The 12492-nt window shown below is 36.8% G+C and overlaps 1 protein-coding gene across 2 annotated transcripts in view; it reads left to right on the top strand.

Moving 5' to 3' along the window:
• exoc2 (exocyst complex component 2) overlaps positions 1-12492 on the top strand; it is a 100956-nt gene that overhangs the window by 78808 nt on the left and 9656 nt on the right. For both annotated transcript variants that reach the window (XM_041791689.1, XM_041791688.1), the window contains exons 17-23: positions 12-73; positions 467-547; positions 2012-2071; positions 3302-3363; positions 3458-3527; positions 9121-9237; positions 11595-11736. In XM_041791689.1, the coding sequence (XP_041647623.1) occupies positions 12-73; positions 467-547; positions 2012-2071; positions 3302-3363; positions 3458-3527; positions 9121-9237; positions 11595-11736 (594 nt within the window). The remainder of the gene's footprint in view (positions 1-11; positions 74-466; positions 548-2011; positions 2072-3301; positions 3364-3457; positions 3528-9120; positions 9238-11594; positions 11737-12492) is intronic.

Genomic DNA, 12492 nt, shown 5'->3' with positions numbered 1-12492 from the left:
CTTCCTCTTAGATGTGAAGCGGCTGGCAGAGAAGGAGGACTGGGTTGTAGATAATGAAGGCATCACTAGCCTGGTAAGGATGTGTTATTGCATCAATCAGCAAAGAGAAATGATAGACATCGCAAATGGTCACTCACGTCACATATGCAGGCCCAAAGATACAAATCTGTATCAGTTTGGCACTACTGATTACCATTCTCACTTTCTTATCATCAGTGTTGTTTGACCTTTGTTTCTGCCAAAAAGCATGACAGTAAATGGCATGTTATACTTTTATTCTTTCTACCAAGTGGTGATTTCCCGCCAAGTAACAAAAATGCAAGAAATCTGATTATATTTTTTTGTTTTAATATTCTTTTGAGGTTGCATGCTTTCTCCATATGATGCAATCAAAAATTAAAGGACAGTTTTCAGGATGCAGTGTTAACTATCTCTGTGTTTTGCTCTCTTTGTCTCTTCCTTATAGCCTGCACAGTTTGAACAATGCATGGTCCAGATGCTTCAGTCGCTCAAAGAGCCACTGGAGATCAAACCAGGAGAAATAAATGTAAGGAAATACTAAAACAGTTATCCTGCTATGATCGGGAACTTTGGTTCATTCAGAAACACGTTTTCGTTGCTGTCAACTGTTTTTATGCAAATGTTGTATCAGTAATCTGCTCGAGCAAACACCAACATCATTAAAACTTGCACACTGCCCCTTTTTGATTTTTCAGATTAGGATAATAATTAAACTAAACTTAAGGTAAAATGAAGCACCTAAAGGGTTAAGTATTATCAAAATAATTGTTTTTATTGCAGTCCTGAAATTGTCATTAGCCTCTTTTCAGTGATCTATAGAAGAAACTGAGAAGAATTTGCTCAGCAAGAGGGAAAATTTACAGTGCTGCTGGTTTTGTTGATGAGTTTATGTCCAGTCTTCATCCTTTCTAGGAAAGTCAAAGTAAGAAAGTGGAACACAGAAACAAAACTCCTCAATATGACCATTTTATGGTCACCCTAAAAAGATTATTTCACATCTGCAGCTGCTCCAGAACTCAGCTGCACGAGTGCTGACAAAGACCAGAAGAGAGCACACTGATTTTAAGGTCTCTGCATTGGTTACCCGTTTGTTTTAGAATAGATTTTAAAATTGTTTTACTGTTTTTCAAACCTTTAAATGGTCTTGGTCCTTCTTATTTATCTGATTTGCTTTTACCTTACGAGCCCAGTATAGCCCTCAGGTCTTCAGGAAGTTCTCTGTTAACAGTCCCCAAAGTTAGAACTAAAACTTACGGTGAGGCATCTTGTTTTTTTTTTTTTTTTTTTTTTTTTTTTTTTTTTACTACAGCCCTGTCTGTGGAACAGCTTACCTGAAGACCTGAGAGCAGCACCTGATTTTAATGTTTTTAAAAGCAAACTCAAGACCTACCTTTTGAATCTGGCTTTTACCTGAATGTAATTATCCTCATCTTAATTCTTTTTTAGTGATTAAAGTTTTATCTTATTCTGCTTTAACATCAGAATGATTTTTTAGTAGTTTATTCTCTTGTTAGTCATAGTTCACCAAGTTCTCCTAAAGTGTTTTATTTTCTTATTTGAGCATATTTCTCTGAGTTACCTTTTAGTGTTTTTTATTTTTATTTGAGCATGTTTTTATTTAGATTGTATTTTTTTTATCTCATTTAATGATATTTTATTCCACATTTTAACCTCACCTCCAGTGTTTCCTCAATATAAGTCTTTAAGATGGCATTTCCTCAGTACGTACTCGGTACACAAGCTTTGTCTTTTGCTAACATTGTGTATGGATTGTGGGATGGTTGGTTAGAGGGTTGGGTGGGATGTAGGGTCCTTTTATTTCTTTTTATTTATTGTCTGTTTCTAAAGCACTTAGTGCTACATTTCTTTGTATGAAATGTGCTATATAAATAAAGTTTGATTGATGATTGAACAGAAAACATCATAAGACACAGCCTTAAAAGGACCATACAGCTTTCCTTCATGTTACATGTCACTGTGTCTTCCTCAGGTGCTGCAGTTGGACCAGGTCCAGGACCAGGCTGCAGAGCTCAGCGTCGGCATCATGAAGGTAACATTTGGTCAACTCACTAACACAGATTCATTGAGTCCAAGAGCAACACTACTTCACTGCAATATTTATTAATAATAAATAAACGCTTGTATTTATTATAATAGGGCATAGTCTTATTATAATATTAATGGTCTGTTAATATCACTGATCTGTTATGATAGGCCACAACAGAGAGTATGCTCCAGACCTGCCCTTTTTGTAAAGTGTCTTGAGATAACTTTGGTTATTGACTGGCACTATACTAACATCGATTAAATGATAGGTAAATGGACGTTTTCTGAGGAGTGACTGGAAGAGAGCGTGTAGGGGCTAAGATTTGGGCAGATACTTGTTAACATTTTACAGGATTTTGCATATAAAAATCACCATTTTCAGTGAAGCTTTTGCCACATCTAATACCAGCACAGAGTCTATTAATGTAAACACTGCTAGCATCTCAAATTAAGCTTTTTTTTGCAAACAATAGCAAATAATTTCTGCATTTTCTTGACTATGTTGTCACATTTTTATCTTACAATCTCCACAAAACATGCACAGAACTGTCACCAATGTAACTGGTTAGAAATTCAAGATGCAATAGAGTCTTAAAAATTAGCAAGATGGTCTTGAAAAAGGTCATAAAAAGTATTTAATTTCATGGCAAATTTTCTGTATAAACACTAAAAAGGCTAGGGCTTTTCCCTAAACCTACACTGAGCTGTTTAAATTATTGTGTTAGGAAAGTGTAACTTGTTTATTTTTTTATTGGTTTACCAGTGTTTTAAGGTTTTATGTGTTAGAATGATTTAAATAAGATAAATACACTAATACTTAATTATTACAGCCTTTTTAGAAGTTTAAAAACAAAAGACAAGCCACTCGGAAATTCTCTCTCTCATGAAATAACTGCTGCTAAAAATATTTTATGTCAAACTTCACAGAATGAGCAGGCCACCTTGTTTAATTTTCTCTGGCCACAACAAGTCCACGCGCTTCATAATTAATTTTTTATGGCTAATGTGCTAACTCAGTGTTTACAGATCATTTTTAAGAAGATGCTTGAACATGGCAGAAGTTTTGTTTGTTGTGTCTGCTGCCTTTGTTTTTCCTTCTTAACACTGCACCATTAACTGTTGTTATTCAGTCACTGTTACCAAATTAAATTGCAACGAATGCTCACCTTTAGGACGAAATCAGTGATTTATTTTTACATCATGACTTACTCTATTGTGTGTTCCTTCACCTCAGGTTTTCATAAACTGCTTGGAGCAGCTGCGCACTAAGACTGATAGAGACGGTGATACCTCTCTGTAAGTTTTAGAGTATTTTTTTTTTTGGTAGTTTTTCATCTTTGATCATGGTAATCTTCACTGTAAACCTCTAAATTCTCTCTTCTGTGTGCAGCAACATGTCAGTGGATCTGTCTTCTCCAGATCGGTTTCCTGGGGTTCAAGAAAGCTTCACTCCAACATCTGTGAGTGTGATATATATATTTTTTTTAGTATTTCCTTGAATCAGTTTGGGGTTAATACACCTGAAGTCCCACATCTGGCTACGACCAGCGTCACCAGAGCGTGGGCTCTCTCCTCTACACAACCACACAAACACATGTGTCACTCACAAACCACCGAATGTTATCAGGCTGTTTCCTGGTTGTGGACGAGACGCAGATACGTCCTCATTTCCTGTAACTTGTTCGAGATACTCATGAAGGAGGCTAAGTGCAGGGGAGGAGGAAGAGGAGGACGAGGAGGAGGAAAAGCAGGGTGTAGAGTGATTCTGGTAAAGGGAAATGGAGCAAGGTGCAGACGGGGTTTCCCCAGCTCGAATATGTGAAGCAGGGTTGAAGCAGACAGATGCTGCGGAGAGCAAATGACCAGAGTTAAGGCTGGTATTTACTCAAATGTTGGGCAACTTGTAGCTCAAACCACAGAATACAAAGAAGCTGTAGCTGACTGGCATAACTAGATAGATATCGGTGTGCATCAACCCACTGAAGGCTCATATCTTGTCTGTATGTTCTTTTCAATGTGAAAAACAAATTACTGACAACAACGATATCATTTGTGGTCATCAAATATAGGCTAACTTTTCTGTCATCATGTCGGTCAGTGTTTATGGGCTTGTGTCGCTCAAGTACAATAAAACACATCAATGTGAGCGTAAATTCAAGTGTATTATTCTTTCAAATAAAGAGATGTGGAACATTTATGCCGGTGGGGCTGTAATAAGACAATATCCCACAAAGTGATACCATTTACAGTATGTGGATCAGAGAGCGATTTCAAGAAGTGAGGACGTTTCTCACATTCACAACATGAGAGTTTCTTTTTCAAATAAGGGCGTTTAAAAAGTGATCTGAGAGAAATGTAATGATAGAAACCTGAAGCCAGTTATTTGAGGGTGAAAATGTCTAATTTATGAAAGTAGTATTTAGGATATTTAAGGAAGTCGACAACATTATAAGCATGATATCGGTATTAGCAGATATGAACAATTTCTGCCAGGATTTACAACCATTGTATCAGCAGTAAATCCGAGCAAGATGTGAAAACTGAAGAGTTTTTAGTCAAATCAACAGCCATACTACTTAGCATCCTTATTCCTACTTAGCATCCTTATTCCTTCATGTGTTTCCCAAGGACTTAAGTTTTAGGTCTGAACTATAGCAGGGTGTCTGCAGGGTCTAAAAACTATTAAAGGCTGATAAATCAATCAAGCAATATTTAAGGTGTTTTAAAGTTAGCTGGTCTGTAGCTTTTTTCAATTTTTATATTTGTCACAAAGGTTGTAGCCTAATTTTTCTGCTTTTGTTTGTATCCTTCATTTTAATAAGTGAGACTCTGATTGAACTCCACCAGATCTGACACCAGTCTTGCTTGCTGACATTCTGGCCTGTTGAGCTTTCAGTGCATCCTGAAAGCCCTGCTGTCTGCAGCTCTTACGCCAAATATGTGATCTAGTATGTGTGCATGTAAATGATAGGGAAATGGACATTTTCTGAGAAGTGGTTGGAGGAGAAGGTGCTTAAGCTAAGGCTGGGGCCGATACTTGTTAACATTTTCAGGATTTTGCAAATAAAAAAGCAGCTTTTCAGGGAAGGTTTAGCCCATTGTTAAACTAGAACAGAATGTGTTAACCCCTTAAAGCCTGAAAACACAAATTATTGCCAGAAATTTCTAACTTTTTGGAACTGAAATGTTTATTTCACTTTCTACTGAAATCCAAAAGTATCCAAATTTCCATAAAATTTAACATATATATTTTTTGTATCTCATTTGATACATTAGGTGTTTTTGGTAACTGATAATCCACTTGAGGGCATTTTTATCATTTTAAGATTGTATTCAGAAGTTTTTTTAGTAATTTATGATCATATTGATTAGAAAGAGGTATCATAAAAGTATGTATCAGATATGATACCACAGGCTTTAAGGGGTTAATTTTAAAACTGCTAGCATCTAGCAGTTTCAACCAGGCCAATGGCCTCCAACATCTTGGAAATAATTTGCCTTGTGCTTTAGTCATCAAAGGTGTGTCACAAATTGTCATACTGTGGTACTTAGAAGTATTTTTAAAAGTTAAAAAAATAACAATGCTGTGTACACTTAACATTGAAAATGGTGTTGGTTGGAATAAGAATGTGTAAGTTGTCTTGTAAAAATTTTCTGAGAATAACTGTGTATTCTGTACGATAAAATTGATCTGATCTGTTGCTACAATGAGTCAGATTTTAACTGTTACCCTGGCAAGAAGTAACTTTCAATGGCACTTTCTGAAGGGATATTTTGACATCAGTAATGTCTAATATGTACAGAATTAAACAACAGAAAAATACATTTGAGTATTTTCAAATATGTTCATCTTAAAGATGACTCTATTAGCAATCAATAACAAATAATTTCTGCATCTTTTTGACTATGATGTCCAGTGTTGGGTCGCATTACTTTTGAAACTAACTCGTTAGATTACTGCGTTACATACTGAGAAAAGTAACTTGTTACTTTACTGTGTTACCTACTTTTAAAACTAACACCGTAGAGTACTTTCACGTTACTAAATATTAAAACCCTTTAGCCACTCGTTCCACTTATCAGTTTTAAAACAACAGATAAAGACCTCACATCCGCATTTGAATGTGCAGACTCTAATGTCAATGTACAGCGTCATTTACAGCCCATAATCTGTATCTCTGCAGCCTGAGAACACCGCTTACAGACAGGAAAACCTTTACAGCTCTTTAACATGCTCACAATCTGACAACAAGCTGAGCAGAGGCAGACAGAATCACTCAAACACTGTGCGTAATAACGGTGCGTAATTGAAATGACTGCACAGCTGATTGAATGAAAGCAAACAGAGCTTTTAAACTTACATTTCACCAGGATGCTGTTCTTGTCTCTTTTATCCAAAAATTCATTATACTGTGGATAATTCCACAGTGTCATGCTGTCCTCTCTGTCATCTCTCTGGTTCAACAAGCTAACAATCTGCGCGTAATGGCACAGAATGTTTACCTTCCACTGGCATGGCATTATGTGCCAAGGTGACTACAGGAAGAGAGAAGGACAAAGAGAGCAGATGCTTCAAGGAGCTTCCTTTTTTCTTTCGCTCTTTTTGAAGCCATGGAGGAGAGAGAAAATGTGGGATTTTTCTTTCAGTAAAGGATTACTTTTATGACAATGTAACTAATAACTGGATTACTTGAATTATAAAACTAACGCGTTACGTTACTCATTACTCCAAAAAAATAATCTGAGTACTCCAATGGATAACTTTGTAACGCGTTACCCCCAACACTGATGATGTCACATTTTTGTTTTACAATCTGCACAAAACATGCACAGAACTGTCATTAATATAATTGGTTAGAAATTGATGATGCAGTGGTTGCAATGCTGTCAAACCTGTTTTTCATTTAGGAGAATTTGCTTTAACTTAAAATTATAAGCTACTTTAAAAAGGTTCACATTTTATGAAGTGATCTGAAGTTGCTCACAGTGCTGTTTGTAGCTCTAAAAAGGCAAACGAAGCTTTGTTTGACTCTTGATTTTAAAATACATTTTACATAAAATATACAAACAATCCCAAGAAAATAATTTCAGTTGTTTGAATGTCTGAGTATCTATAGTTGGAAAATACTACAAAAAAAGTCAAAATAGGAGGAACAGCTAAGCTCTAGTACAGGTGCAGCTTGCCGTTTTGCAATGAAAGAACAACATGTTAATATATCAGTATCAATATCAGTATTGACTAAAATGAGTTAGTAAATATCAGCATATCAGATATGAGCAAATATCCAGCTTTTTGCATCCCTAAGTTAAGTGTCTTAGAGGAAAAATTAGGGATGAACAATATGATCGGTACTGTATTGTCAGATATTAAAATCTCTGCAGATAATTAATATGGGTAGTTAAAATAAATAGATGGAATTCTTCCTGTATTTGCTGTTAATATTGGCCAAATAAATAACAAATAAGTTAGTAGAGTTTTAGTCTGGACCGACACATAGATGTCAGCTGAAGTCTTTCTTTATTCATCATCATTCCTTAAACTTTAAAGTCTGCTTTAAGGACCAAAATCTCTTCATCTGTTTATCTTCAGTTTTTAAATTTTCTGTTTTAAGCACTAAAGTTTTGGGTCTGAGCTCTGCAACCCTAAGGAAAATGACTGGTCAAATCTTTTGAGTGTTTTATGGAATTTTATAGACTCTTTAAAAAAAAAAAAAAAAAGAAGAAGAGAAGAACTTTTAAGAAGACTTTAAAAATTTGAGCGAATTTGAAAAGTGAAGACACAAAGAAAGGGGGAACATTTTAGACATGGGAGTCATGTGGAAAACAATATAGGAAACTGCGTAGATATTAGCAAAGCAAGCACAGCATGTATAGAATGAGGGTTTTCCCCTTTTTTCTGTTTCTTTTAAGTTGTTCAAATCCTTGTCACCAAAGCAATAAAACAGCAAATCAAAAACATGAGAGCATAATAGTATCACCGTCATCACTATCATTTTTAGCACCAAATTATGAAGTGTGGAGTTCTTCACAAGGATCTAAATCTAAAACTTTCTCAGAGGGGTAAGGACTTAAGGGTTAGATAACTCATTCCACCACTGGAGAATGGGGCTGGGTCTTTAGCTTTTCTTAAAGGTGGACTCTGCAGGCACTCTGCAGATCAAACCACCAGGGAAAGAGTCTAGCTTGTGATTCAGGGCCCTGTTGTGATGGTAGCACTAGATGCCTCTCACTGGCAGAGCGTAGCGTGAAGGGAGTGTAGACCTGGATGAGAGATTCCAGGTGTTCTGGAGCAGTTTTTGTTCCTGTTTTGTAATTATGAAGTAGGGTACTGAATTTGAGCTGAGGTGCAACTGGAAGCCAGGGTAGCGAGATGAACAGTGAGACCAGACATGCTGCTGCATTCTGCAGAGGTTTTAAATGTGCATGAAGGAAGGCCTGCCAGTAAAGGACTGCAGTAGTCGATGCACAGTATTACAAGAGCTGGAACCAGGAGCTGTGTGGCGTGCTCTGTCTGGTAGGGTCTGATCCTCCTAATGATATAGACAGCATGCCTTACTTTGCAGGGTGGGTGGTCTGATGTAGACAGTTTTACTTTTCAGAGATACTGTGTTATGTGATTTAATAGATACAAACTTCAGACTTGCCTGTTTAAGGATACTGAAAATATGAAACAAGTTTCTCTACCGCCAATTAATGATAACGTGCTGCTTTTCAGGAACTTAACTGTTTTACAACAGTATGGCAGTTGGTAATAAAAAATGTTTGATACAAATTAAGGTTAGTTAACTGAAGTTAATCTGCAGTTTTTCAAAGTCAGAATATTTGTGTGAAAGTCAAAAAGATTGCATGATTAGACAATTAAGAAACATGAACACAGTTTTTGCAAAAAGTAGTGGAAAGTTTGGGTGAAAGAGTAAAAAAATGATTTAAACAGGTTATATGCCGGCAAATTTGACCAACTAATCACCAGTAATTATTGAATACATGTGCTAGGAATGCAATATGTCTTTTGCAGTCCTCCCCAAGAGTAAACTTGTACTTTTGTGTTCACAGGAGCAGCGTTTACTCATCATCCTCAGTAACTGCCAATACCTGGAGAGACACACCTTCCTAAACTTGGCCGATCACTTTGAGAAACACGGCCTCACGGGCACAGAGAAGATCACACGGGTCAGCATAACACTCTATTTCTTACCATAAGAACAAACAGTAAGAAAGAATAGCTAGAAGTTTAGATGGGAAGAAGCAGTTGCTGAGAAAGGTGCTGTCATTAAAACAAAGTCAATGAGAGACGCTGAAGGTCTCTGCTCTCTTCTGAGCAGAGATATGACTCGTCTAACGTAAAGGTCATTGTCTTAGATGCTCGGTTCCACATTTTCACTCCTTTCTCTTCTTCACAGACACTGACACACAAATGCGCACAATGACTAACGGCTGAATCACAAAGCAAAGAAGTGCTTGGTTGATTTTCCAGTAAAAACAAGTCATTTCCTTTAAAGGATTAATCAAGACTTTTATTTTTCTTGTTTGTGTTTTAAAAGGAAACGTGTGGGGAGAGTAAGTCTAGATTTTAATCTTTGTTTATTAAGCTAACTGCAAAGATTTAAAATAGTAAAGGTGTTTGTTCCTACTGCAGTTAGCTGTAAAAGAATGCAAAGTCTATTTTCTTTCTCTGATGATGGCAGCATTTAAGCCATTTATTGCTTAAATAGACAATTTACCATTGAAGTTATTAGTCTCCTGTTGTATATTTGAAAAATATTGTTCTTATGGAGTCATAATAACACCTTAAAATCCTGTTGTCTATATTATCATGTCAAAAAATGGTGTTATAGTTTATTTTAAAACTTTAGAAACAAATGCACACTTAGACTAAACACAGTGGTTTGACTTGACACTCAAAGGTCAAGTTTCATGCTCGCTGTGACCTTGTAAAATTGTATAACTCAAGATTTCATGTGATTATCATGACCTATCACAAAGATAAATTTAAAAAAAATGAAGCTATGACATTTTTGACTCTAAAGGTTAAAAGTCAACCATGTTAAGTCATGATGTCCCAGTTAACACTTCTTTTGAGTACAAAGCATTTCTTGTTCTAATTTAAGATAACCCAGGGCTCAATCATCCAGTCTGACTGTTGCAAAGAGAAAATATCAATATCAATACTCTATAATTTGTCCTATAATTTTATATGTATAGATCCTCTGCTACTTATGAAGGTCATGGTTGTTTGTTGTTCTTGTTTTTAACTAGTTCAGGAAGACAGTTGGATGTTGCTGTGATTTCACATCTGGCAGGCTTCATTATTGATATGCACACACATGCTGACTTGAGACCAGAATCAGCTGATTTCAGCTGCTTAGCCATGACTGGTCCTCTTCTATATTTATTTGCTGATCCCAGACACACAAGCATGAGCCATTGTCATTTTCGGCCACCGCTGCAGAAAACTTGTGTTCCTATGATTTGATTTATTAATAAGTTACATTAAACAGCCAGGGACAAACAGTGTTAATGTAAAATTTATGTATTATTGAAATCATTTTCAGAAGCTGTTGGGGCGTAGGTGGCAGAATGGATAAGACGCGCGCCCCATGTACGCAGGCGGCCCGGGCTCGAATCCGGCCTGAGGCCCTTCACTGCATGTCTCTCCCCGCTCTCTTCCCTGTTTCAAACTCTATCCACTATCCTCTCCTGTATCAAATAAAGGCACAAAATGCCCAAAAATAAGCCTTTAAAAAAAAAGAAAAAAAGCTCTTGGTTTAGTGAACCCTTCCATCATACATTACTATGAACTAAAAACTCAATATCTATTGAATACAAGCTACTAACATAATCAACGATTAAGATTCAGTTGTTGAGACTACCCTAATAAATATGAATTTCTAGTTTGTTTTGATCCGGTATTAACCAGTCATACAGTCATTTTAAACCGACACACCAGATAGACTGTTTCACATAACAATAGTGTGGGATGTATTTCACACCCATCTGGACAACGATCCATAGACGATGTTTGGGAAGGGCAGAAGAACTAGGAGGGTGACTGGACCAATGCTGTGTCTGTCACATTTATTACAGGCCAATCAGAGTAACAAAATATATGACGTCGCAGGCATGCGCTTTTTTCTAGGAATGCACAAAACTGTCTATGCAACAGTGCAATACTTTAACTGGTTTTTAGGTATATGATTATTTGCTTTCTTTCTTTTTTGGCATGTTTTTGTTCTTTTCTGCAGCTTAAAAATGAACTTTTTCCCATTCTAAGACTAAAAAGAGTTAGAATTGTAGGTTTGGATCCTGTATGATGAGTTTGTCTTGGTGTAAAGGTGCAAATTAAATGAAACTAAAGAAATTGAATATGTACAGCAATTTAGTAAACAGGAAGTTAGGATTAAAAACACAGTAGACTATGAAACAAATAAGTGTTTGGTATGTGTTTTATCTCTGGAATGGAAGAGCTGTGTTATTAAGGAATAAAACTGGATACTGAATGTTAACATCATGTGTATTTACTCTACCAGGTGAGCGTGGATGCCGTACGAGAGCTAGACAGAAATCTGTTTGATGCCTACATTGAGCAACGAGCTGACCCCATCGCAGGCTCTCTGGAGCCCGGGATCTATGCAGGATACTTTGACTGGAGGGACTGTCAGACACCTACAGGTACAGTAGTGTCACTCTGAGCATGCTCAGTCCAAAGTTTTATTCAATTTTTCTGTGTCAGGATTGAAAAAAAGATGTGATGTTTGTGTGAGATTAGGGGGGAAATTACCAGCAGCAACCAAAAACTGACCTGTGTAATATCAGAAATGGGTCTAAGTCGTGTGGGGAGTGAACTCGATGTGATTGCTGTGATCTGTGTTGTTGTGGTTCTCTTGTCTGCGTGTGAAGTACAGATCTTTGCAGACTTACTGTAAACACCACAGAGTTTGATCCCCTAAAAGTGTCCTGGCCTTTATGTTCAGCTGTGGGTGTACAGCAGCAGCAGCAGCATTGTGTCTTCACGTCTAATGTTTGACTTTTTGCTCACCATATGCAGACCCAGGTGAAACTTGTGTGCGTTTTTGTGGTTTTCCTTAGCACAGGATGTAAAGCAAAATGTCAGCATGTGTGTGAGAGCCCTGGGTGAATGCATGTTATTACCTGTTTTTTTAAAGGCTGTACTGATCGAAAGTTCTTCTGGTTAGTTCCTGCCGCTGTGACTTTGTGTGTTTGGGCCACATGTGAAACAGGAACATTTTGGACAGTAAACCACAGATCCAGGATCTGATACTTTCACTTGTTGTGCTTGTAGTTGATGTGTGGGCGCAGTAAGACATTAAAGATCCAGTTTCACTACTTTCGCTAGTAGGCCTTTGGTTGTTTCACATATTTTAAATCTTTAAACCTTCTGTTAGGGCTAAATGATATTTTAAAAAG

This window comes from Cheilinus undulatus, linkage group 7 (genome assembly GCF_018320785.1).
Source record: "Cheilinus undulatus linkage group 7, ASM1832078v1, whole genome shotgun sequence".
In the NCBI taxonomy this organism is placed as follows: domain Eukaryota; kingdom Metazoa; phylum Chordata; class Actinopteri; order Labriformes; family Labridae; genus Cheilinus; species Cheilinus undulatus.
Note: the sequence above shows the minus strand (reverse complement) of the source record. Positions and strands in the feature narration are given on the sequence as shown.